Source organism: Delphinus delphis, chromosome 8 (assembly GCF_949987515.2).
Source record: "Delphinus delphis chromosome 8, mDelDel1.2, whole genome shotgun sequence".
NCBI classification, from domain to species: Eukaryota; Metazoa; Chordata; class Mammalia; order Artiodactyla; family Delphinidae; genus Delphinus; species Delphinus delphis.
The window spans coordinates 95,654,259-95,680,563 of record NC_082690.1 but is presented as its reverse complement, the minus strand read 5'-3'; the positions used below and the strand labels follow the sequence as shown (position 1 = coordinate 95,680,563).

The 26,305-nt window shown below is 51.1% G+C and overlaps 1 protein-coding gene across 2 annotated transcripts in view; it reads right to left on the bottom strand.

Moving 5' to 3' along the window:
* PRDM11 (PR/SET domain 11) overlaps window positions 1-26,305 on the bottom strand; it is an 82,622-nt gene that overhangs the window by 35,533 nt on the left and 20,784 nt on the right. For both annotated transcript variants that reach the window (XM_060018762.1, XM_060018763.1), the window contains exons 2-4: window positions 12,141-12,265; window positions 11,683-11,786; window positions 10,834-11,096 (exon numbers count right to left, since the gene is read on the bottom strand). In XM_060018762.1, coding sequence (XP_059874745.1) covers window positions 10,834-11,096; window positions 11,683-11,786; window positions 12,141-12,259 — 486 coding nt within the window. In that variant the 5' untranslated portion in view covers window positions 12,260-12,265. The remainder of the gene's footprint in view (window positions 1-10,833; window positions 11,097-11,682; window positions 11,787-12,140; window positions 12,266-26,305) is intronic.

The following is a 26,305-nucleotide window of genomic DNA, read 5'->3' as shown; positions in this document are numbered from 1 at the left end:
AATGAAAGATTTCCCGGGGGCTTCCCTGGTGGCGCAGTGGTTGGGAGTCCGCCTGCCGATGCGGGGGACACGGGTTCGTGCCCTGGTCCGGGAGGATCCCACATGCCGCGGAGCGGCTGGGCCCGTGAGCCATGGCCGCTGATCCTGTGCGTCCGGAGCCTGTGCTCCGCAGCGGGAGAGGCCACAACAGTGAGAGGCCCGTGTATCGCAAAAAAAAAAAAAAAAAAAAAAAAAAAAAAGATTTCCCGGTGTTTTAAACAGAGACAAACAAAGAAAAGTGTCACGTGGCACACAAAAGCACAGGCATGCCCAATGCGGAAGAAGCCGTGTCTAAGTAGTATTCACCCTATAAACAGCACGTTAGTTTCAGTAACACATTATCCAACACAGGACATTGATTTTGTTCATTTGAATTATGTTGGTTTGTATAGTTCTGTTCATTTTATATTTTTAAGTCTGTCTCGGGTTTATAGTTGTTTAAAAGCTATAAGAAATGTGTTTATCTAGTTTTTTATGTTTAAACCTTTTAAAGTAACTTTAGAATAAAATTAATGTAACACTGGGACCCCATAAAGAATAAAAGTCAGACACCTGACCAAAGTGCCCATGAAAAGATGCTCAACATCACCAGTCATCAGGGAAATGCAATTAAAACCACAACGAGACACCAGTTCACACCTCTCAGAATGGCTTTCACCAAAAAGACAAGAAATAACAAGTGTTGACGAGGATGTGGGGAAAAGGGAACCCTTGAGCACTGTTTTGGGAATGTAAATTGGTGCAGCCAGTATGGAAACCAGTATGGAGGTTCCTTAAAAAATGAAAAATAGAACTGCCATATGATCCACTAATTCCACTTCTGGGTATTTCATCGATGGAAACTTAACACAAAAAGGTATCTACACCCCCATGTTCACTGCACCATTATGTATAACAGCCAAGAAATGGAAACAACCTAAGTGCCCATCAACGGATGAACGGATAAAGAATATGTGGATAGATATACAAGGGAATATTTTTCAGCCATAAAAAGGAAGGAAATCCTGCCACGTGCAATGGCATGGATGGGCCTTGAAGGCATTGTGCTAAGACAAGTGAGATCAAGACAAATGCCGTATGATCGCACTTATATGTGGAATCTAAAACAACAAGCAAACAAACCCTGAACTCATAGATACAGAAAACGGGTGATTGCCAGAGGCGGGAGGTGGGGTGTTGTCAAAATGCAGGAAGGGTGGTCAAAATAAATTACTCCTGGGTATGTGATGTACAGCACGGTAACTATAGTAAAATATATACATATATTTTAAAAAGCGGCCTCAATATAACAGAAGTGCGAAACACAACTGCAGTGCAAGTGCTGCGGAGACAAGGAATGTTGAAGGTCAAGTTAGAAGCCGGCTTATAGTGAAAATTCAGAAGAGTTCAGAATAGTTTTTCATGCTTTATTTTTGTTCCATATAATAGAGTTTGAGAATTAAAGACTCAGTTCCAGCCAAAACTAGTTCACTAGCATATTATATTTGGGGTTGGGGGGGGATATCTTTGGTTTGGTTCATGATTCAGTAACCAAACTACCAGCATTTATAAAAGTTATACAAGCCAAGCCACTTAATGCTTCTGATATTAAGAGGAATCTTAGGGTTGAGGTACATATTTTTATTCCTGGAAAAGCTGATATTGAATCAATAGTGTTTTAAGATCCATAACATCTTAGAACATGAGAAAAGCAACTTTATTCTAGCATCATCTTCCACTTTTCCTTCTAAGCACATCCTGTACCTCTGCTATACCCCATTACCATTCCACACCTCAACTTACACATGTGCCCCGTGTTCCCTCATTTCCTGACTCTGTTGGCCACTCACTTCAACACATCCCTCAAAACCTAGTTCAGGCTTAGAAGCAAGGACACCCCAGGAGCAATGCACACACCTAGTGCCCAGAGATTTGAATTCTAAATACCATTTCTCACTAAAGCAAATTAGAGCTCCTAAGAGAGATGGCTAGAACATCTTCTTTGGGACTTCCCTGGCAGTCCAGTGGTTAAGACTCTGAGCTTCCACTGCAGGAGGCACGGGTTTGATCTCTGGTCAGGGAACTAAAGAACCTGCATGCCACGTGCCATGGAAAAAAAAAAAAAAGACCTTCTTTGCACAGGAAGTAAGGAAATACTAAAAGAAGGACAAGAAGCCAGTCTGAACGGGTTCCTGTTGGCCACATCTAGGGCAATTTAAAGCTCAAAATGAATAATGACGGGAATGGACTAGAACACACTGAAGAAAAAAAAGAATCCTTGAGTCCATACTGCTACTAAAAATAACTTTAAGGAATGGGGTGGGGGAGAAAGTTGAGCACTTTTTTTCCTAACAGAAGAATGTCAAGTCATAAGTGTAGAAGGAGTGGTTACAAATCATTTTGAACCATGAAAAATAATTGATACAGGCAAGAATCATCAATAGTTGCTAAAAGCACTGGGTTAAAGAGAAGACAAACGGACGTCACGTGTTCCTGCTATCTGCAGTGCGAAAGACAAAACACCCTCTGTGCCAAAAAATCTATAATCTGAACCTATCATGAGGAAACAATCAGACAAATCTAAACTGTGGAACGTTCTACAAACAACTGTCCTGAACTCTTCCAAAGCAGCGATATCGTGAAAGAGAAAACACAATGCAGGGAAACTGTTCTAGAATAAAGGAGACTAATGAGACATGACAAGTAAATGCAACGTGTGATGCTTGAGCGGGTCCTGAATGGAGGGAAAACTACCAAGGCCGTTACGCAAGGCAATTGGGAAAATCTGAAGATGGATTGTAGTTGAGACAGTACTGTATCCATGGTTAAATTTCCTGAATATAATAATTATATTGTGATTATACAGGACAGGGGTCAGCAGACTACTGCCGGCAGGTCAAATCCAGCTCCTCATCTATTTTTATACAGCCTGTGAGCTAAGTGTGGTTTTGCTTGTTGTTTTTTTAATAATTGAAAAAAAATTTTTTTCGTATAATTTCATTTGTTTGATTTTCAAAACTTGTGAAACTCGAATTTCATTTGAACTTACATGAAATTCACATGTCAGTGCTTACAAATAAAGTTTTATTGGAACCCAGCAACGCTCATTCATTCATGTGCTGTCTACGGCTGCTTTCATGGTACAAAGGCAGAGCTGGGTAGCGGTGACAGACACTGCATAGCCCGTGAAGCCTGATGTCTGGAACTACGTCTCAAACAGTTCAGAAAAACCAAACGAAAAAGAATGTGTGTGCGCGCGCGCGTGCGTGCACGTGCCTATAGGTAGATATATGGAGAGAGACTGAAGCAATTGTTATAAAATGTTAGCAGCGGGCGAATCTAGATGCAGGGTGTGTGGCTGTTGATCATACTATTCTCATACTTCTGTAGAGTTTGAAATTTTCAGAATAAAGAGTTAATAGAAATTAACAAATCAGCGCGAAACTCACTTGCTCAGACTCTCACACACACACAGAAGCCCAACCTGTTTCAAATGGGCCTTCTTTTCTTCCTGGACCCGCCCCTTGTTCTTCCCTTCTCTGAGCCCCACCCCACCCCCTGCTCCCGCTGACATCTTGCACTGTTGCAACTGTCTGCTCAACACTTCATCTATCCCAGCTACTCGGGATTTCTCAGACTCTGTTCTGGAGGGCGTCATGAGCTTTTGCACATCCAATTTCAAGTTTTAAAATAAATCTCCATTTTTACGATGGAAGCTGAAATGGAAAACACTGAAACCCCATTTCACGTCTGCTTCTCCCCAGAACAGTAGGAGCCTGGCAGGCAGAGAGGCTGGCTGACTGCGGGGGAACAATCCCACCACACAGTGTCCTCTCTATAAGGAGGCCTGGGAAATCTCCCATCCAGTCTCTACCCAGAAAAGGAGACCTCCTCGGGAGCTACCTGGGACTTCTCGAGTTATGGCCAGAAAGTACTGGTAGCTAAGCAGGCTTGCCTTTTCCCAGTGGCTGCCGGACTGGGACCTTCTATAGCTAAAAGTGCACGCACAGGTCATTATGGTATGCATTTTTAGTCTCATTCCTGGCTCCATTTAGGGTCTCCACCCTTGTTTTTCTTTCTTCTCTCTCTCTCAGTTTTAATATGCTATCATGTTATATTTGATATATGCTGCTAGGCTGCCCTAAATCCCTTCTGGAACCAGACTGGGTCTCAGTGAAAAGCTGAAACAGAAACCCTGTGCTGGCCTCCTCTTTCTCTGCCTCTTACCAAACCATATGGCTGCCTGGCGCTCCCTAAGCATCTCATGCCTGCAGCATCGTCTCTGGCCTGCAGCGCCTGAGGGCAGCCTGGCAACCTTGGCAATGACTTATGGAGTCTGTGATTTCCAGTGAGATGAGTAAGCAGAGGAAGTGGAATTTCTTTTCTAAACAGTCAGAAGTGAGAGCAAAACTCCTTCCAAGGAGGCCAGGCCATGAAGGAGAGATGCAAAGTGGAAATGGCCATTTGGTTCATCTAAACCCGGGCCCTGTCCCTGCAGCACACTGTACGCAGTGGGACCAGCTTTCCTCCAGGTTGAGGGGAGATGGAGAGGGACCTTGTACTGGGCAGGAAGGATGAGTGGAACAGAGTCGACCAAGGCCAGGATGTAGGCATAGGCCCGACAAGTAAGGCAGGTGGAGAGGACCAGGAGGCCGAATGGGAAGCTGGGTTCTGGAGGCACACTGCCCAGGTTTGAACCCCAGCTCAGCTACTCACTAGCCGTTTAGCTTTGTGCAGAATGACTCATCCTCTCCAGGCCTCAGTCTTCTCAGCTGTGCAATGGATAGAACAATACCTGCTTCACAGGGGCATCGCTAGGACCAAATGAGACCATCCTGTGAAGTGCTGAGTACAGACCCAGACACGTCGTAGGCGCTCAATAAACATTAACGGCTATGCTTATCCTTACAGCACCACCGTCGTTTCTGCTGGAGGGGACTCTATATACTGAGTTATGGAAGGAAATGTGTTGTGTTGGATGGAGGCCAGAGCTTTGGAAGGCAGGCAGAAGGTCAAGAACAGACAAGTATAGCTTTGGGACAGGATTTGACAGATGAATGCAGTTTATTTAGGATGTGGAGTTTCCGGATCCTGGTCCAAAGTCAGGGCCGTGGTTCAGCCCACCTTTCCCCCCCTCGCACCATTCAGCCAACCCATCGTCTGAGCAGGCAGAGCTGTTCCTCATTCCTGCTTTTCCCCAGCTGAGGCCGCAACTGAGGACAGACACACAGACACACACACAGGCTTCAACGCCTCTCACTTCTCTGCATCACAAAGGTCAAAGCCTCCACGTGGTCCTGCGACCTCCAGCCATATTGTCCCTGCACCCATGCGTATGCCGCAGCTCAGAGGCCCATGGAAGGAACCTCCAAGGAAGCAACATTGCTGCCTCTGGCCCTGCCCCTGAACAACAGGCCACGAACAGATGGAGCTGGTCTATGATCACGCTGCAAACTCCAGAGCTTCCTATTATCCCTTTTCTCTGGACCCGGACCCATGCCAGGCCACGAACCTGGGGAAGCTATCTGCTTTAGAGACTCCAACCTTTCCCGGCTGGGCTGTCCCAAAGGGTAGACTCTGATGGGAAAGAAGGGGACCCTACTAGCCCTTCCCTGGGCATGACGCTAGATTTTTCTCCCCTGAGATTTTCCTGCAGGCTGAGAAGGCATCAGCCTCCTCTGCTGAACTCCTAGCCATCCTTCAAAACCCATCCCCAATTTGCCCAGCCAAAACCAACTCCCCTTCTGCCTACCCCTACAGCCTACTGCAGCACCACAATCACCAGTAAAACTCTGGGTCGGGAATAGGCCTCCTGCCTTCCCGTCTACCTCAGTCCCCGCTCCCTGTGGCTGAACCAAAGCCTCTGTAAAAACAGAGAGCAGGGCTTCCCTGGTGGCGCAGTGGTTGAGAGTCCGCCTGCCGATGCAGGGGATGAGGGTTCGTGCCCTGGTCCGGGAGGATCCCACATGCTGGGCCCGTGAGCCATGGCCGCTGAGCCTGCGTGTCCAGAGCCTGTGCTCCGCAACGGGAGAGGCCACGGCGGGGAGAGGCCACGGCGGGGAGAGGCCCGCGTACCGCAAAAAAAAAAAAACCAAAAAACAGAGAGCAAACTTCTTGTATTTGTGTTACCTCCAGAACTTCCTGCTCAGTGCCCAGTGCATGGGAGTTGCTGTGTGTCTGTGAGGACAGATTGAATTTGGACACATAACCACATTCACTGCTCCCCCTCCTTAGGCATGTCTCCCCATGATGGAACTCCTTAAAGCCCCAGGCATCATGGAGGGATGCTGTCTTTGAAGGAACCCAAGGTCTGCCAGGTACCAGCTACGGGAGTTGGGGCTGCTTGCTTGACCTCTTCAGTCCCGGGTTCCCTTATCTGAACGAGAAGGGCAGCCAGCCACCTCCACCTGTGGGACTGTTTTGAGGGAGAATGTGGTATACACCTGGCATATAATAATTGCTCAATGAGCAGCCAGACTTTGAAAACAAGCCAATCACCCTTGCTGGCTCCCCCTCCTCACCTCCCACTCACATCTCGATCCACGGCAATGTGGCTTCCACCCGTGAAACTTCCCCTGCCGAGGACACCAAGACCTGTGAGCCAATAGGCTCTCGATCCTCAAGCTTCTCGCCCTCTGCAGCACTGACCCCACTGCTCAACCCTTCCCAGGGCTTCCGCTGCATATATTTATATGCTTGGTTTTCCCTCCATACGCAGGCATCTGCCCTCGGCTGCTGACCCACACACACCGACGTGCCTCGGGACAGCGCCACCTGGGCATCTCGAGGGCATCTCCATCTCTACCCATCCCAACCTGAACTCGCCTTCTCCTCAGTCTCAGGCTGCCACCTCTCTGCACATTTTAGCAGACGTCCCCCCAAACACAAGCCCACCGGATTAGTGCCCTACTACGGCTGTAACAAACGGCCACAAACACGGTGGCTGAAAACAACACAAATTTATTGTCTTCCTTTTCTGGAAGTAAGGAAGCCTAAAATCAAGGTGTTGGCAGGCCTGAGGTTTTTTCAGGTGGCTTGAGGGAAGAATCTGCTTCCTGGCCTTTTGTAGACTCTGCAGGCCTTAGCTCCTTCTCCATCTTCAAGGCCAACAGCATAGGGTCTTCCAATCTTTTCTCTCTGACTCTAACTCTCCTGCCTCCCTCTCATAAAGATGCTTGTAACTGCAGTGGGCCCACCCCATAAGCCAAGATAATTTCTCCATCTCAAGGTCCTTAACTTGATCACGTGTGCAAAGTTCCTTTTACCATGTAAGATAACACATTCACAAGTTCCAGGGATCTGGACATGGCCATCTTTGGAGAGCCATTGTTTGGCCTACTATAGTCACCTCCCTTCACCTGCTCCAAATCTCCAGGATATCCCTCCAGGGACAGACAAAATGTTGGCCCACCTCCTTTCTACAGCCAGTGTCTCCATGTGAACCTTCTTAGGTAATATAAAAGCTTACCCATCACGCCTTATCTCTACTGTATATTCAATCATTTCTTCAGCAGGACTCCCTCCACTGGGTTTTTTAAGGAAGTTAATGTCTCATTAACAAACTCCCTTGACCCCAGTCTTCCCTCAGCCATCACCCTTCCTGTCTCTCTCCTCCACGTATTTCTAATCAAACTTCTGAGAAGTGACTACACCAGTCACTTCCATTCTAATGAGGTTTCCATCTCATTACTCTTCTGCAGGATTTCTCAGCCCTGGTACTGTTGACAACTGAGGCCAGATCATTCTTTGTTGTAGGAGGTTGTCCTATGTATTATAAAAGGTTTAGCAGCATCCCTGGCCTCCTACTTCTAGATGCCAGTAGCATGTCTCCATCTTAAGTTGTGATGGCAAAAAAAAAAAAAACCATCCAGACATTTCCAACTACCCCAGAAAGGGGGCGGGGGGTATAAATTGCCCCAGGTTGACAACCACTGGCTTATAGTAACAGCTCTTGCTAAAGTCACCAGTGACTTCCCTGGCACTAAATCCAGTAAATGCTTTCGAGCCCTTCTCTTGCTTGGCTTCTCAGCAGAGCTGGACATTGCTGGACACTCTGGCCTTCCCACCCCAGGCCACTCTTGCTCTGGCTCCCCTGCAGGATCGAGCTCCCCTGCTGTACCGCTCACCGTTGAAGTTCCTCAAAGCTTAGCCCTTAGGCTGCTGCACCTCTCGCTCAGCCTGTTCTCCCTGGGGGCTGCCCTCCAGCCCTCTGGCCCCACGGATCACCTATGCACAGGTGACTCATGAAGTAACATCTCCAGTCGTCCTTTCCAAGCTCTGAACCCATATATATAAAGCTGCCTAGTTGATATCACTACTTGGATATCTTGGCATCACTCAACAAGATATCCAAGGCATCACTCCAAACTCAACAAGCCCCAAACCAAAATCAGGATCTTCCCCTCAACCCAGTCCCCTTCTGGCGTTCCCCATTTCTCACAGAAATTCACCATTCCTGACCTGTAGGGAGAGGAACGCTGCAGGAGTTGTTCATGACACTTCCCTCTCCCTTACTTGGGCCAATAGGTCTCTTCCCAAGTCAAATCTCTTTCATCTCTGAAGTAGTTCACAAACCAGTTCACTTGTCTCCATGTCTCTGCCCCACCCTAGCTCAACCCTCCACCGTCACCGACTTCAAGAACGAACACAGTCCTCCGACTGGGGTGCAGACGTCCATTCTTGACCAATGCCTCCACCCCATCAGTTCTCCAGCCTGCAGCCAAAGTCACCCTTTCAAAACATAAATGAGAGCTTTTCGCTGTTCTTAAAATGGAGAACGGAAGTCCCAGTCTGGCCCACTGGGCCCTACGTGACCCAGCCGCTGTCTCTTCCAGGCCCGTGTTTGCTGCACTCCAGGCACACTGACCGCCCAGTTGCTCAAACGTGCTCTCTTCTGCCACAGGACCTTTGCTCATGGTGCTCCATCCATCTTGATGCCCCTCACCAAGCATCACCCGGTGGGAATTCTCCTCCTTCAATCACAGCTCAACTGTTAGCAAGCCTTCCCCGACTCCTGGCCCCATCAAATCCCTTGGTTGAGCACTTTTCTCCTAGCCCCACTGTCTCTCCATTACCTTTCAGAGCCATAATGTTACATTTATTTTTATTTATTTATTTATTTATTTGTGCGGTACGCGGGCCTCTCACTGTTGTGGCCTCTCCCTTTGCGGAGCACAGGCTCCGGACGCGCAGGCTCAGCGGCCATGGCTCACGGGCCCAGCCGCTCCGCAGCACATGGGATCTTCCCGGACCGGGGCACGAACCCGCGTCCCCTGCATCTGCAGGTGGACCCTCAACCACTGCGCCACCAGGGAAGCCCCATAATGTTACATTTATTGATGCTTATCTTATTCTTTAATTTCTTCCATCTTCCCCACAGTAAATTCTATGAGGGCAGGATGATGTCTGATCTGGTCCACCATTGCGTCCCTAGAGCCAGCCCAGTGCTTGACACAAAGCAGACCTTCAAGAGGTGTTTATTTAAAGATAAATGAATCATCTTCCTACCCCCAGCCTGCCTCTCTCTACTGTCCCATGTCCCCCTATCTGTGGTCAAGTTTGGTGCCTGAAAGTCATCATTGATAATTTTCCAATCTGAAAATCCCTCTTCCTCACCTTCACATCCTGTCTATCAACGAATCTTGGGGATTCTCCCCCCTAAATCTCTCAAACGTGCCCACCTTTAGCACTTGAGTTTAAGCCACCATCTTTCCAGATGCGAACTCCCACTCCAGCCTTTCACCTAGAATCCCAATTCTCCATTCTGCAACCTACCACGTCACACCTCTGCTTGAAACGTTCCGATGGCTTCCCCTGACCCACAGGATGAAGGATGCACTTGTCACGGCCTATGAAACACAGCATGATCTGGCTCCCACCTCCCTCTCCTGCCAATTCTCGCCGCTCTGCCTCTCAGGCTCACTGCTGCTGCCCCACCGGACTTCTTAGGTTCCTCTCTCTCAGCTGTTCTACCTACATGGAGCATTTTTCCATCCCCCTTCTACTAACTGCTACTCATTCTTCAAGTCTCAGACCAGAGGAAGTCTTGACCAAACCCCTCAAGTAGGCCAAGAACAACAATAATAGCTGACAGTCACTGCGTGCTTACTAAAGGCAAGCACGATTCTAAGAACTTTGCAGCATTAACTCATTTCATCTTCACCATCAGCTATGATTATCCTGGCACAGAGAGGTTCAATGACTCATCCAAGGTCACATTAGATAGTAATTAGCAAACCTGGCTGACATGATGAACTCAGGCTCCAGGCCCCAAATCCCAGAGCTCTGTGAACGCTGCCATCTCCCTGTGTACCCAGAGCGTCCTGTATTCCCCCTTCAGTAGCAATTTGTCACAAGCGCATGTATTTGTTCACTGCCTGTGCTCCCCACCAGACTGTCCACTCCCAGAAGGCAGGGGCCGTGCCTGTCTTGTTGGAAGCTTTCCCTCTAGCATCGGATATCACTGCTTTTTTAGCTGAACGTCATGCTATGCTCCAGGTCACCCACTCCAGAGGAGGGCTGGGGTAAACCCTTCATAAATGTCATAGAATGGCCCGCCAGACACACGCACGAGGATTCATGGAGAAATTGCCCCACCACTGATTCCGCTGACTACTGCCAGATGGGGCTCCTCCGCATGGCCCTTGGCTACCAAGGGTCACAGGGGCAAGGGGACAGCAAGATCCATCATCCACGTGTCCAGGAGTGATGGCAGAAAAGCTCTGGGCCAGGCTGGGCCAGCGTATGGCTCCCCCTGCTGGTTTCCTTCCATGTTCGTGGCACCCTTTTCCGAGGCACAGCCCAGGAGACACTCACCAGCCACGAGAAGAAGCCAGCTGATTTGTCCTGGGTGGAGATCTGCCCCTCATAGGGGCCGAAGATGTGGCCCTTGGGGATGACCTCATTTATGCAACGCACGTCATTCTCCCCACTGGCTTCCTTGACCACCTCCATGCCCTGGGGGATGGTGAGGGCCGCCCGGTCTGGGATGCCCACAGGCACCGGCGTGTCGGACACAAACACCGGGGGACCATGGTTCGGGCACTCATCCACAAAGTACTCCTGGCAGGACTCGCAGACTGGAGGGATGGAAAGAGGAAAGAGAGCCTCAGTTGGGAGGTAGGACCCCCATGGAGGTGGCTGAGGGGCTGATGGGAGGCCCACCCTGAGGACAGCGTGAGCCAGTGGAAAGTACACAGCCTGGGACTCGGGAGTCCCAGCCCTGGCTCCACCCCAGCCAGTCACAGGCCCCTGAGTCTTCAGTAGTGATAACTCACTCCCCTCCCTGGGGACTCAAAGGACACACCCACCAACATCAAGGAAGCCAGTTTGAAAAAATAGAAGAAAGATCATGACTGGAGTCAAATAGGTCTGGGTTTGAATTGCAGCTGTGCATCTGTGAGCTGTGGGACCTGACGCAGGTGGTACTTAACCCTCACCCAGTCTCAGTGTCCTCCCCTGGAAAATGGGACCAAATAATGGACACCTCAGTGGCTAACGGTGAGGATTAACTGAGGCCTGGACCTGTGTCTGGTACATAATAGGTGAGTGTCTATCTTCAGTATTCTCACTGCAAATTCCCTAAGCAGAGATGGGATGGAGGGGGGGTGGGGGGGCGGTGAAGGGCACGCAGAGTGGCCAAGAGTAGCCCCAAGCTCCACTTACACCAGAAGTCCACTTGCTGGAAGCTTTTGGGCATGATGAGGTCACGCTTCCCCTTCAGTTTCCTGGGCTCCACTTCCATGGCGGAGGGGTCTGGTCTCCTAGAGCTGGCCAGGACAGGGGCCAGTAGAGAAAGCACAAAGCAATCAGAGTGAGAGGCTGCTGGGCAGGGAAACTGAGGACGTGACCGGATGTGAGGCAGGTGGAGGAACCCCAGCCCACCTGCTTGTTCAGTGCAGTGGGTAGTGGAAAGGTAGGAGTCCTGAGACCTGGGTTCAGGCTTTCTTGGGCCACTACTTGGGTTTTTCTAGAGCCTGTGCTCACCCCTGGTCCTAGGAGTTGCCCAGAGCAGAGTATGGAAGATGAGTAAAGCATGGGATGTCTTCCCAGGGTCTCCCATCAACCCAGCCCAGCAATGCTCCCCCCCTTCTCCCTCGCCTGTCCCCACATTGGGGCCTCACCAGGGTTGGCCATACTCCTGGTCGCGGAGCGGTGAGCAGACCTCTGTCTTCACCACCGTCACCATCTCCCCCACGGCTGCCTTGGTCTGCGCCAAGCACTCCTTCATGTTCTCAGTCATTCTGTCCTGGGGACGCGAAGGCGGGACCACCACAGGAAGAGGATCAAAGAGACAGGGGAAGAGGGGTGAGTGGCAGAGAGGGCAAGCGGGGGTCTCCTGGAGTCTGGTTACCCTCCCTGCCATCCCCAGAGGAAGCGCTTGAGAACACAGACAACAAAAACAGCTGTAGCCCAGCCAAGAGGAAATGCCATTTCTATCCCGGGCTGGTCCTGGGGACGACTGGAGCCACCAGCCCCATGGGGTCAGGGGCCGGGAGTAGCTCAGGCCAGGAGGCAGGGCTGAGAAGCACAGCCTGTACCCCAAGACCAAAGGGCAAAGGGTACGAGGGACCCACAGGAGCCTCTGCACAAAACCCTGCAATGGGGAGCAGGGGAGGGATCGACTCAAGTCCAGCTGGGGCCAAAGGGGGCAGGCAGATGAAATGGGCCCCGAGCGCCTGGCTGCACAGCCCCTCACCCAGGGGCTTCCAGGGAATGCAGCCAGGCTCGCTTCGCCAGCTCAGAGCAGGTACAGGCGGGGCCTGGGGGTCCCCGTGTGGGCCGGCCCTGACTCCAAGCCCCACCCAGCTCTCTCTAGGGGAGTCTCCCTAGCCCGCAGCTTACCGCCCTCCTCCACCACCGCGCTGGGCTTCAGCCCCTCCCTTGGCACCCCAGGGTCCTCATGCCAAGCCCGGGGACACTCTTCTGGCCAGAACAGCGCTCAGCTCGGGCTGGGAGCGCGCTCGGCCCCCGGACTGGGCGAGCAGCGTGTGTGACTCACTACCCGGGGCCCCGCTGGCCACACCCCTGCTCCTCGGCTAATCAGCCCCCTGCTCCCCACCGGGGCCCCAAAGCCGCCGGCAGCGGGAGGGGTGTGGGGAAACGTGACGGCCTGCCCCCTTCTCCGAGCCGGCGGGGACTGGGGGCGCGCGGAGGGGGGCGGGGGAGGCCCGGGCCGGGCCGAGAAGCCCCGCCCCAGCCCCCCACCGCCCCCCCTGGGACCCCCCAGCTCCTGAAGCCCGCGGGTCATCCCGGCTGCGTGTCCGGCTGGGAAAGTGTGAGATCCCGAGATCCGGCCGGCACTGCGCACCGGCCGGGAGCAGGGGCGGCGCGGGGGGCCGGGGAGGGCGCGGGCTCGCTCTCTCCCTCTCACCAACCTTCCCGGCGGGGCGCTCCCTGCCCAGCCCGGCCCTGCCCAGCGCCCGCCCCCCGCCCGCCAGGCCCGGCATTCCTTGCGGGGGCATGTGGCTTCTTGCCGGCCCCGGGGGCACGCAGTTGGCTGGCGGCCGGGAGGGGGGCGCGCGGGGAGCGAAAGGAAGCGGGCGCCCGGGAGGGGGCCCCGCCTGGGAGGAATTCCAGCCCCTCCCGCGGGCCTCGGCCCCCACGCGGGCCGGGGGGCGCCTCGCGGGCGTCTGGTGAGGATGATAGCGCCGGGGAGGCTGGGCCCCGCGGCCCACCGCGCGCCCTCCCAGCCTCCGCAGCCCACTCGGCACGGCGGCAGCGCGGCCTGCGGCGCGGCCAGAGCGGCAGCGACACCCAAGTCGCCGGCCACGCACCGCAAGCCCGCCCCTTCCCCACCTGCGCGGCCTAGGGTGGGGACCGGCGTCTGCGAGGGGCCCCAAGGTTGGTGCTTGGCTGACCTCATAGCCCACGAAATGGCCCCCAAGCCACCCGTGAGGTGGGCAGGGGTTGGGAGTCAGCGAGGCAGGAACCTAGAGCTGGAAGACGTCCAGTGACTCGCCCAAGGTCACGCAGCCCGTTCCTGGCGAAGTCTGCACTGGAGCCTAGGGCCTCCTCTGAGTAAATGGGAAACAGCAGGACCCCGAAATGTAAGCGTTTTGTTTCAGGACTGGTTCACTTTCACGCCACACCCTCAGTCCAGTCTTCTTCTAGAAGTATCACCCGAATCACCCTGGGGTGGGTGCAGGACTCAGCCCATAGGTGCAGCTGCCAGGTGGGGGCAGGACCCAGTGGATTTATAAACAGTCACAACACCCCTGCCCTAAGGAGCACTTCTCAACCGCATGGACAACATTTACACGCAACACATCCTGAGGCAGCTGGTCTAGAGTTTAGGAGCCTTGCTCCTAGAGCCCACTGCTTGTGTTCAAATGCCAGCTATTGGCTCTGTGACCCTGGGCAGGTGTTAAGGACTGAATGTTTGTATGTGCCCCCTCAGAAAAAAAAAAAAAAAAAATCCATAATCCCTATGTTGGATGCCCTAACCCGCAGTGTGCCTGTATTTGGAGACAGGGCCTGCGAGGGGGTGATAAAGGTTAAATGAGGTCACAAGGATGGGGCCCTAATCTAATAAGGCTGGTGCCCTTAAAGAAGGGGAAGAGACACCAGAGCACCCCCTCTCTCTCCACCAGGTGAGGACAGTAGGAAGGCAACAGTCTGCAAGCCAGGAAGAGAGCCTTCACCAGGAACCAAATTAGCCAGCACCTTGATCTTGGACTTCCCAGTCTCCTGAACTGTAAGAAATAAGTGTCTGGTGTGTAAGCCACCCAGTTTATGGCATTTTGTTATGACAGCCCGAGCTGACCTGGGCAGCAGGCTGTCTAACTTCTCTGTGCTTCCATTTCTTCATCGGGAAAATGTGTCAAATATTAGATTCTATCACAGACGTTGCTGTATTAAACAGACAGAGACGTGTTTGGAGGGAGCTAGGGAGCTAGGCACCGTCTCTATACATCCACTGAGTAAAGCTCATCAGGAAGATGGGTATGTGTGACATCATTAAGGAGTGGCTTTGAATTCTCTCCTTTGGATTGGATTTATTTTAAGTCAGTCATTTGCAGACTCTGCCACTATCATAGGAACTGACCGCTCGGGACCATTTTGCATTGAGCTCTCCTGTTCTAGCCCCTCTGCCCTCCCCCGGCTTCACCTGTATGCCATGCTCCACCCTGCCAGGGGGGCCTGTGAACTTGCTGTGTATTCCACCTGGAACACACCTGGAAAGCTCCTACCTCTTCTTCAGCCCTCACTGCCCCCCCATCCATAATACCCTCTCTAGCCCCATGTCCCTTTCCTCATGACACTTGTCACTCTTAGAGCAGTCTTCTGTCAGTATGATTATTTGATGAATACCTGTTTCCCATAATAGATTAGAAGCTCCCCAAGGGCAGAGGGCAGGCCTTTTTGCTCACCACTGAATGGCCAGCACTTGTAACAGTGAGTGCCTGACGTCAGGGCAGAACAAGTGAAAGGCAAGCCGTATGCTAGGGCATGAACTTTAAGGAGGCACCCATTCTCAGGGTCATGCGCTTGCAGGGCTGGCACCCGAGACTGAGTGCCTCCTTCAATTGTGCACCCCTAGGTGCCTTGCTTGCCTTACCCGGGTCTCAGCCTTGCCTATCACATAGCATATTCTCAATAAATGTTTGCCAAGTTAATTCATGACCCAATGACCCGTCATAACTCACTGTCTCCCACCAATATGTTCTTCTGGCCCCTTTGAGTATCTCAACTCTGTAAGAGACCTCAGAGGGGGAGATAGGGTGGGTGGGTTATTGTTTTGAACCCTCTTCATGGGGTACTTTCTCGTGACCTCTGCCAGGCAAGGTGGGGGAGGCTGGCATCGAGAGGCAGTGAGGGACAGTGAGAGTGTGATGGGATTAGACTCCTGAGGCCTGGAGCCTGAATTTGATAATAAGTGTAAAGTATAAGCTGTGCAACCATGGGCATATGACTTCAACTCTCTAGGCCTTAGTGTCTTCCTTGGTAAAATGGAAATAATCAAAATTGCCCCAGAGAAATCACTGAGACAAAGGCTGGGTCAAGGTCTTGGAAAGAGCCAAGTGCTAAGGGTTTGTAAGGGATATTAATCCCTTACTGGCTCTAAACTGGCTGCCAGAGGCAAGGGGGTGAGCAGGAAGAGAAAGGAGAGGGGGGATGGAGGGAAGAGAGACCGGGGGGAAGGAAAGGAGGGAGAAGTAGGCAATAGTATGGGAATAAAGGCTGGAGGGGAAGAGGGAGAGGAGAGAAAATCGGAGAAAAAAGGTGGAAAGGGAGAGGGAGACTCAGAGAGACAGAGGGAAGAGGCACACAGACATTTTTCTAAGTCTTAAATGGTCCTGGGGAAAACATCCCCTTATAAAAAAAAGCATTCATTTGAATCTCAAAGTAGAGATGTCTGTGGGCCACGTACTTTCATGTCTTATTTTTCATTTACATCCCACCTTCATCCCATTAAAAAAATTGTGACGATTTATAACATAAACTCATACTCAGCAGGACAGTTGAACAACCAGAGACCTCATGGAGAGGAGTGATGCCAATTATACACAGAATCTGTGGTAAGATGTTTAGTGATCTAGCTTTCCATTCAGTTCTGAGCCTCCTGGCAGCTAAGGCAAAAAGGGAAACACGATGGGTTACAAAGTGCTCATTATTTGATACCTATTTATTGACTGGCTGCACAATTAAGTTCTTTTCATTCTTGGAGGGGTCCAGCTGCCTGGAGAACCAGAATCAACTCTCACTTACATAACTGGTGTGTATTACAACTCCTTTCTGTGTCTGTAGTGAAGGCCATGGGGGCAGGGAGGGAGAAGATGGGATGTGGCAGGACTGAATGAACTTCCATTTGGGAAGAGAGGAAGAACACGGGCTTGTGTCCTTCATTAGGTCCAGCTCAGTGGGCACGGTAAGGCCCCAGCCAGGTGAAGCTCCGGCAACTGCTTCCGCAGACTGCTCTGGCCCTGCTTGCCCAGAGAGGGGCTTAGGGGAGGGCGGGGTGGGGGTGGGGGTCAGCAGGCCTCGTAGAGGACTCCAAGCTGCTGGCAATGCTCCCTCTCAGCTGGCTCCTCTGAGTCTGCACCCGCAGAGATTAGGCATGTTGCAAACCCAGCAATGAGATGCAGACCCAAGAGGAGGGGGCAGAACGCGGCTCAGGAGCCTGCAGCTCTGTTTTCACTCTTGGCAGGTTGCCAGGGTCCTGGAATGCCCGGCAGCCAGTGTGGCCAGAGGACCAGGGGCCTGTACCCACTTGGGTACCCTAGAGGCTAGCGCCAGGAGAACCTGGCAGGCCTGCTCTTGTACCCCCACAGCATTCTGTGTTGTCTCCCCGATGACAAAGGGACACGCAGTGAGGGGGCTGGCCCGAGTTACACAGTGACCTGGGCTGGGTATCCCAAGCCTTGGCTCTCAGTCCTGACTGTGCCATAAACTTTTATTTATTTACTTATTCATGGCTGCGTTGGGTCTTCGTTGCTGCGTGCAGGCTTTTCTCTAGTTGCAGCGAGCGGGGGCTACTCTTCCTTGCGGTGTGCGGGCTTCTCATGGCGGTGGCCTCTCCCCCGTTGCGGATCACGGGCTCTAGGCGCACGGACTTCAGCAGCTATGGGTCCCGGGCTCTAGAGCGCAGGCTCAGTAGTTGTGGCTCACGGGCTTGGTTGTTCGGCCGCATGTGGGATCTTCCCGGACCAGGGCTCGAACCCGTGTCCCCTGCATTGGCAGGCAGATTCTTAACCACTGCGCCACCAGGAAAGGCCCTGTGCCATAAACTTTTTAGGTGATCCTGAGCAAGCTCCTGCCTGGCCCTGAGCCTCAGTTTCCCCTTCCTGAAAAATGAAAGTTCCAACGTGGTTCTTAACAGTAAACCATGGGGATAATTGGGGGAAAGCATGGAATTATTACAGGGAGTTGTTGGATTTATATGTCCAGCAAGCTCTGCCTATGGAAAGAACAGATTATATGCCTTGAACTCATGCATAAGACAGACTTGCAAATGTGTGTAGATACTTCTGCGATGAACTAAAGGTAAATTTATTTAACAGTGTTATTGATTCATAGAAGCCCTACGGCACCATGTGTTTTGTTAACCAACTGATACCAGCACAGCCACTCAATAAGCTGTGTAACCTTGAGAAAATTCACTATCTGCTCCACCTCGGTTTCCTCATCTGTCCAATGGGACAGATATCAGATCCTGCCTCCTAGGGCTGCTTTACAGAGCACAGTGCCTGGCATATAATAGGTACTCTATAGATATTAGTTCTTCTTATCGTCCATTTTATTTATTATTTTAAACGTGTAGCACACATCAGGTGAGCCTGTTGGTGAAATTTTTTTGACATTAGAAGAGGGCCTTGGGCTTCCCTGGTGGCTCAGTGGTTAAGAATCCGCCTGCCAGTGCAGGGGACACGGGTTCGAGCCCTGGTCCGGGAAGATCCCACATGCCACGGAGCAACTAAGCCCCTGCGCCACAACCACTGAGCCTGCGCTCTAGAGCCCTCCAGCCACAACTACTGAGCCCACGTGCCACAACTACTGAAGCCCGCGCACCTAGAGCCTGTGGTCCACAACAAGAGAAGCCACCGCAGTGAGCAGCCTGCGCACCACAACGAAGAGTAACCCCCGCTCGCCACAACTAGCGAAAGCCCGCGCGCAGCAACGAAGACCCAACGCAGCCCAAAATAAATAAATTTATAAAAAATAATAATAATAAAAGAGGGCCTTCACGAGTAGTCAATACCCTTAATAGAGAAACACTTTTAATAAATCTATACTATAAAGATGCTTATCCCAATGGAAAAATAAAATGGAAAAGAACGTGAAAAAGCAATCTACAAAAGAAAAGAGACAAATGGCCAATCTGCTTTATGGAAAATCACAAAACGCTAATACTCAAATAAATATAAGTTAAAACAAATAAATATCATTTCTCCTCTATGAAACTGGCAAAGATTAAAAATCTTGATACTAGTCAGAGTTGGCAAGTGTGTGGGGGAAATACCCTACATACCCTACTAGTTAGAATAGAAATCGGTGTAATCTTTCTGCAGGGCAATTTGGCAATGCATATGAAAAGTCTTAAAATGAGCAAAACCTTTGTAGGAGCAGTCCCAAATCTAGGAATTTATCCTAAGGACATAATTAAGTTGTGTGCAAAGATTTACCCACAAGGCTTTCCTCTGCAACACTATTTTTAGTAGCAAAAAACAGGAAACAACTTAAACCTCAAAAACAGGGGAGAAGTTAATACATAACACACAATGAAATATTACACAGCAATTAACAGTGCTTTAGAAGAATATTTATTGACACGGAAACAGGCTCAACATACTGTTAAAGAAAAACTTAAAGTTATGAAGTGAAAGAAGCCAATCTGAAAAGGCTACATCCTGTGCGATTCCAACTCTATGACATTCTGGAAAAGGCAAAACTATGGAGAGAGTAAAAAGATCAGTAGTTGCCAGGGGTAAGAGGGTGGGAAGGGTGAATGGGCAGAGCACAGAGGATTTTTAGGGCAGTGAAACTACTCTGTATGATACTATAATGGTGGATACACGTCATTATACATTTGTCCAAACCCTCAGAATGTAAAACACCAGTGAGCCTTAATGTAAGCTGTGGCCTTGGGATGATAATGATGTCAGTGTAGGTTCAGCATTTGGAACAAATGTACCTGCCTCTGGTTTTAACTGTATAACCAACAGCTGAATGCCTGCTGGGGTGGCCACCGGACTGGCCACATAGCTGAGGACTGATGGGTCCAAGCATACCTCCGGCTCTTGGAGTCTGGGCTAGTCCTCAGACTAATGCTGCTGTCCATAGTGGGGGAGGTTCTGGAGGTGGGGGCCAGGAAGCATAGGGAAACCCTCTAGTTTCTGCTCGATTTTCCTGTGAACGTAAAACTGCTCTAAAAAATAAAGTCTAGGGACTTCCCTGGTGGTGCAGTGATTGGGAATCTGCCTGCCAATGCAGGGGACACGGGTTCGAGCCCTGGTCCGGGAAGATCCCACATACCGCAGAACAACTAAGCCTGTGCACCACAACTACTGAGCCTGAGCTCTAGAGCCTGCGAGTCACAACTACTGAGGCCGCGTGCCACAACTACTGAAGCCTGTGCACCTAGAGCCCGTGCTCTGCAAGAAGAGAAGCCACCGTAATAAGCCCGCACACCACAACGAAGCGAGCCCCCGCTTGCTGCAAATAGAGAGAAAGCCTGCGTGCGGCAACGAAGACCAAACGCAGCCAAAAAGCAAATAAATAAATTTATTTATTTAAAAAAATAATAATAAAGTCTATTTTTTAAACGAGAGTTGCAAAGATAGATACAAAATAATTCCATATAAAATGTATATTTAGCTATATGGATTTGCACACACAGATCTGGGAGGATACGTATTGGGATATCACTAGTGGTTAGTTGCGGGGCTTACGTTAAAGAGAGTTTCTGCTTTCTTTTTGCTAAAGAGAAAAATAAGTCACTTAAAAAATTTCTAAAGGAACTCTTCATACTCATTTAGTTGAGAAATCGCCAGAGAAGATAATAACTAAGGTTCTTCCATCTTTACCCACCTGTCATTAGACACTGAGATCGAACCAATTATTTGGGAGGAAGGAGGATCCAAAGACTGAACACCAGGCATATTGTCCCTTGATGCACATTGGATGGATGAAGGAATCAATCAGTCGACCAACTGAGCAATAAGGGCCCCAATATTTCAGCCATGAAACAACTCTGTTTTAATCTTTTATGATTCCCATTTGAAAGACATACTGCATGTATTGTATGATAATTCATTCATTTTCCTAGTTTTTCTAACACACACAGGTTATGTGATAACTAGGGTGAACACATGGGTTCTCTGCTGTCATTCTAAGCAAAAGCAAAGAAATCTGGCACGTTCATTCACGTGTCCTGCTGGTTACAGGGAGCCGTGCGATTTTCATTACACTTCTCTATGTTCAAAACATAGCTCGGCGGATAGAATACTATGCAGAATTGAGACGACCACAACTGCATGCTGTAGTATAGATGAGTCATAATACCGAGAAAAGAAACGAGACCCCAAAGAGTACATGCCGTATGGTTTAATTTATAGAGTTAAAAATAGGCAAAACTGTGGTGGTTACAGGTGTTACTGGTTATCCTTGCAAAGAATTATTATAGAAATGGGCAGAAAAGGGGGTTCTAGGGTGCTGGCCATGCTCTGTTTCTGGATCTGGGTACTGGCCCCTTGGGTGTGTTAAGTTTGTGAAAATATATTGAGCCATGCTCTTATAATATGTGCATTTTTTATATGTATGTTAATAATAACAAAGAAAAAAATCTGCAGGGGCCCTCAGGGCAAGGAACTCCCGTGGCGGGACCTCCAACCCCATCCAGCCCTTGATTTTGCAGCTGGGGGAACTGCGGTCCAGCCAGGTGAGGCTCCTGCCCCAGTCATGGCGGATCTGGTTTCAGGCCTTTACCTGCGTGGCAGTTTCCACTGAGCATCGGTGGTACAGCTGGCTGAGGCCTGCAGAACACACTCTCCCAAGGTGGTTCCTCCTGCAGAACCTTTTAGAGGTAATATGTTTACTCCATGATGGTAAGACTTTGATAAGGACTTGGGAGAAACAGTGTAAAGGTTCGCGAGTCAAATGGAGAAGCTGGCGAAGGACGCCACCTTCTTTCATGAGTTTGCTTCTTACAGCGGATGCTGCTAGTGGCTTACCGGGATCCCATTCCGCCTTTCCTCCCACTAATGGAATTGGACTCTGTTCAGATGCTACACCTTCCTCACCGGACCTACTGCCCTACCTTCGCGGCGGGGGGGTGGGGGGGTGGGGGGGAAGCACGCAGCCTTTGTTGCAAATGGCCGCCACGTCCTGTGGAACCTACTGCCCTACCCTCGCGGCGGGGGGGAAGCACGCAGCCTTTGCTGCAAATGGCCGCCACGTCCTGTGGAAGACCCCAGCAGGAATCAGGCTTAGGATGACCTGGCATGGCAGAGCAGCGGAAAGGTGTGGTATAGTCATAAATATATCTGGTCTTTGTCCCCAGCTCCTGGAACAGAGCTCCTAAAGCCCTTGGCATTTCCCAATAGGAGTGTCTTCTGTTATTCACAAGGAGCCCCTTGCTGTCACACCTGAGTTGATGCTAATGAAGTGACTTAGGATGGGGCCCCTTGATAGACCTAAGATGGGGCTGATCACCAGAAAGACCAAGAGATTAGAGTTAGAACTTTCAGTCCCATCCACTGACTTGGGGGTGGGGGTAAAGACTGAACTCTATGAAAATTCTTAAGATTCAGAGAGCTTCGTGGTTGGTGAACACGTCCGGGTGCTGGGAGAGTAGCGCGCCTGGAAAGGGCATGGAAGCTCCACGCCCCTCTCCCCATACCTTGCCCTATGCATCTCTTCCATCTGGCTGTTCCTGAGTTGTATCCTTTATAATAAACCAAAAATAGTAAGTAAAGCACTTTCCTGAGTTCTGTGAATTGTTCTAGGGAGTTATAGAACCCGGGGAGGGAGACATGGAAACCCCTGATTTATGCTGGTCAGAAGTATGGGTGGCCCAGGACTTGCAAGTGGTGTTTGAAGTGGGAACCATCTTGAGGGAGTGGGCCGCCAACCTGTGGGATCTGTGCTCATTCTGGGTAGTTAGTTTCAGTTGGTGTCGAAGTATCAGAGCGTGGTTTGTTCGGTACTGGAAAACACACCAGAGACGGGGACTTTAAATGACATGGTTAAGGCATTAAATCAACGGGTCCTGATATCTGTCCTACTTCTGCACTTCCTGTTACTTCTTTTTACTCAAGCCTGACTAGGACAGGGTCTCTGTTACATGCAGCCCTAGCCATCCTCACTGGTACCCTACCCTGCCAAAGGTGCAGGCTCCACCTACCCGCAGGTCCGCTGGGGCTGGGATCGGAACTCTGGCTGTGCCTCTGTAAAGCATCCTCCCCGATGGTGCCTTGGACTACAAAGGGGCAAAGGGAGCGGCTGCAGCATTACACCCCCAGCCACCCCTCTCCCCTAAGCCCAAGATCTGACCTGCAGCTATAACCCGAGCTCTCTCTCTCATGCACTGCTGGTGGGAGTGTAAACCTGGTACCTCTAGGGAGAGCAGTTTGGCACTGGGAACCTTTCAAAAATGCACATAATCTTTGATCCTGCAATTCCACTTCTAGGAGTTTCTCCGAGACACATGTGTAAGGGGATTCATTGCAGCACTGTCTGGAAGCGCAAGGAACAACCAGCGTGTCCATCTGGAGGTTGGTTAAATAACTGATAGCATAACCATACAACAGGCAGCTGTTTCAAAGAAGGAACTGACGGAACAAACTCCATCCCCTGCTTCCACTCTGCCCCTACTGTCCATTCTCCACCCCACAGCCAGGGTGAACCCATTACAACCTAGGTCAGATCAGATGGCCCCCAGCTCAAAACCCTCCTCAGAGCCCCACCTCACGCAGAGCAAAGAGCAAAGCTCTTCAGCGGCGTGCCAGCCGGACCCAGTCTGCCCTCACGCCCTCTGGAACTCATCTCCTCCTACTCCCCTTTCACGCCCACCACAGCCCCAGAGGCTGCCTTGCACAGCCTGCAACAAGACACGCTTCGTCTTGAGCCTTTGCACTGGCTGTTCCCTCTGCCTGGAATGCTCTTCCCCCAGGGACCCACAGGGCTCACTCCTTCACGCCCTTCAGCCCTTTGCTGAATATCACATTCTCTGGCCACCTATATAAAATTGCAGCCCCCTCACGCTTTCTACCCCTCCTTCCTTACTTCATTTTCCTCCAGAGCACTAGTCACTGTCAAATACATGCAGTACTTATTTATATTCCTGGCTGGCTGTCTCCCCGACAAGAATGTAAAGTCCAGGAAGGCAGAGATATTTATCTGTTTTGTTCATTGCTGTATCCTCTGCCACTAGAAGAATGCCTGGTGCAAAGTGAAGCACACAATACACACATGTTGAATGGATTACATAATTCGTGGTGAAAACAAAATCTTGGTAAAGAAGACTTTGTATAATTTGAGAGGCAGCAGAAAATGGCGGTCTGAGACCAGGCTGACTACGTTCAACCCCCAACTGCGTCGACCACTGTGTGCTGTCGGGGGAGTTCCTTAACCTCTCTGTACCTGGAGATATTCATAGCACCTACGTGGTAAGGCTGTTATGAGGATTAAATGAGTTAGTATTTGTTATCTACCTAGAATGGTGTCTGACACAAGCTGAGTAGGCTATATAAATGGGTGTTACATAAAATAAACATACCCCGTTTTAATAAAATTAGAAGGACATACACATGCATACGTGCTCATGTGTGCACAGAATAGCTCTCGGCTACGACAGCTGCTGTTCCTGGGATTGCCAGCTGAGGGAGGAAACTTCTCACTGAATTTTACACCAGATCCATGCATTTCTAATTTAAAAAATAGATTAGCAATGCCTAGGAGTTGTCAATTGTTGAGGCTGGGTGATAGGTACCTGGAAGTTTATTATACTCTTCTATCTTTTTTGTAGAGTAAAAAAGTTTTAGAGTACGTATCAGTATTAATAGTCTAAAAAAGAAGTCCCAGGCTACCCTGCCACCTCCCCTCCCAGCATGCCAGCGAGTGGAACAGAAGGGAAAACTGCATCTGCTGATGGAGGGAGGGTGGGCAGGGGTGGGGGTCGGGGCTCCTTCCAGCCACCTGCTGTCCCCACGGAGAGGGACCCTGAAGTCCAAACAAATTCCCTGAGTCCCACCCGGCTCCAGGATTCCAAGCACCAAGTCATCCACACAAGGCTGGGGGAGAAGGGCTGTGCTGGGAGCGCTGGGTCAGGCTGCAAGTGGCGTAGGGTCTCTGGGCTGAGCTACCAGGGGCTCAGGGAGGCCACGCCTGCAGACGCCAAAGCGGGAGGAAGGGAAGGTCTTGATGGAAAACGGCCTGGACGTGTACATTCATTGAAGGACAATCAGAGACGGCCTGCATTGATTGCTTGCAGGCAGTCTGGTCTGTTGGGAGACCAGACTTGTCCTCTGGTGTCCCCCGCTCCTTACCCCTGTGATGCTAAGGCAGAGGGCACGCAGTCTTTAAGCAATCTGCCCCCAAGTCACACCTGCAAGTGTGTGACTTTAAGCAATCTGCCTCTTAAGGGGCAGGGCTGGGGAAGGTGTGCTCTCGCATCTTACTGCCTCCTACAGGCTGTTAGAGCTGAAGGACGCACCCAGGCCCCTCCTCTCTAGACAAGGAAACGGGAGGCCCAGAGGCAATGACTTGCACAAGGCCTCCCAGAGGAAGACTCTGGGAGATACAAACCCACCGCCCTCCAGCCTGTGCTCGCAGCCCCTCTCCCGCCCCGCTCTCCCTGCCCCTCTCCACAGCGCTCTTAGCGTCCTCGCCTCTACAGTCCTTCCGACCCACCCACCCACGGAGCTGGAGCCTCTATTTAGCCAGGTGGGACCCTGGTGAAACACCACGCGGTGTTTTGGCCACAAGGAAAGGGGTCCTACTGTCCGTACCATGACTCCCAGAGGGAAAGGCCTGTGCAGGGAGGGGCTGCAGGGCCCTCGGGGGGCCCCGTGGGCCTGGTGCCAGCCTTCACCTCTCCTGCAGTCTCCTTCAGCTCCCTCCCCTCCTTGTTCCATCTGGCCCTGCCGTTCTCACTGGCTGTTTTTTCGCCCAGTCCTGCCCAGAATCTCAGAATGAAAAGAAAGTTCAAAAGTCACCTAAATCTTTGCTTCTTCTGGCGTGGTCCACAGACCAGCAATAGGGCCATCACACGGCACTTGTTAGAAATGCAGAGTCCCGAGCTCCACCCCAGACCCCCTGAATCAGAGCGTGCCTTAAAACAGGAGATTCCCCCAGTGATTTGTACGCAGAGTTGAGTTTGAGAAGCGCTAGTCTAAACTGCAAGAGGCTGGAAGCCGCGGTGACTATCATCACTGAGCGCGCTTGACACCTCCAACAGGGAACCAGGCGGCCAGGCCACCATCCCATCTTCGGACAAGTAAGGGGTGTGTGTGTGTGTGAGTGTGTGTGAGAGAGAGAGAGAGAGAGAGAGAGATGGAAGGGGTGGTCCGCCATGGGTCCTGAGCGTCCCCTGCTGAGTTTATCAGACTGCAAGCCCTCACCATCCTCTGACCTCTGACTGTGAGCCATTTCCGTAGCTAGTCACATAGGTAACTAAGTAGGTCACGGTGACCACAGCATGAATGCTACCATACAACTGCTCGCTCCCCGGGGAAGGGGAACCAGCTTCTTTACCGCTTGCTACAAAAGGTGCCGAGCCCTCTGCCCTGAGCTCTTCCAGTGCAATGTAAGAGCTCTGGGTCCATCGTGTCACCATCTGGGTCCATCG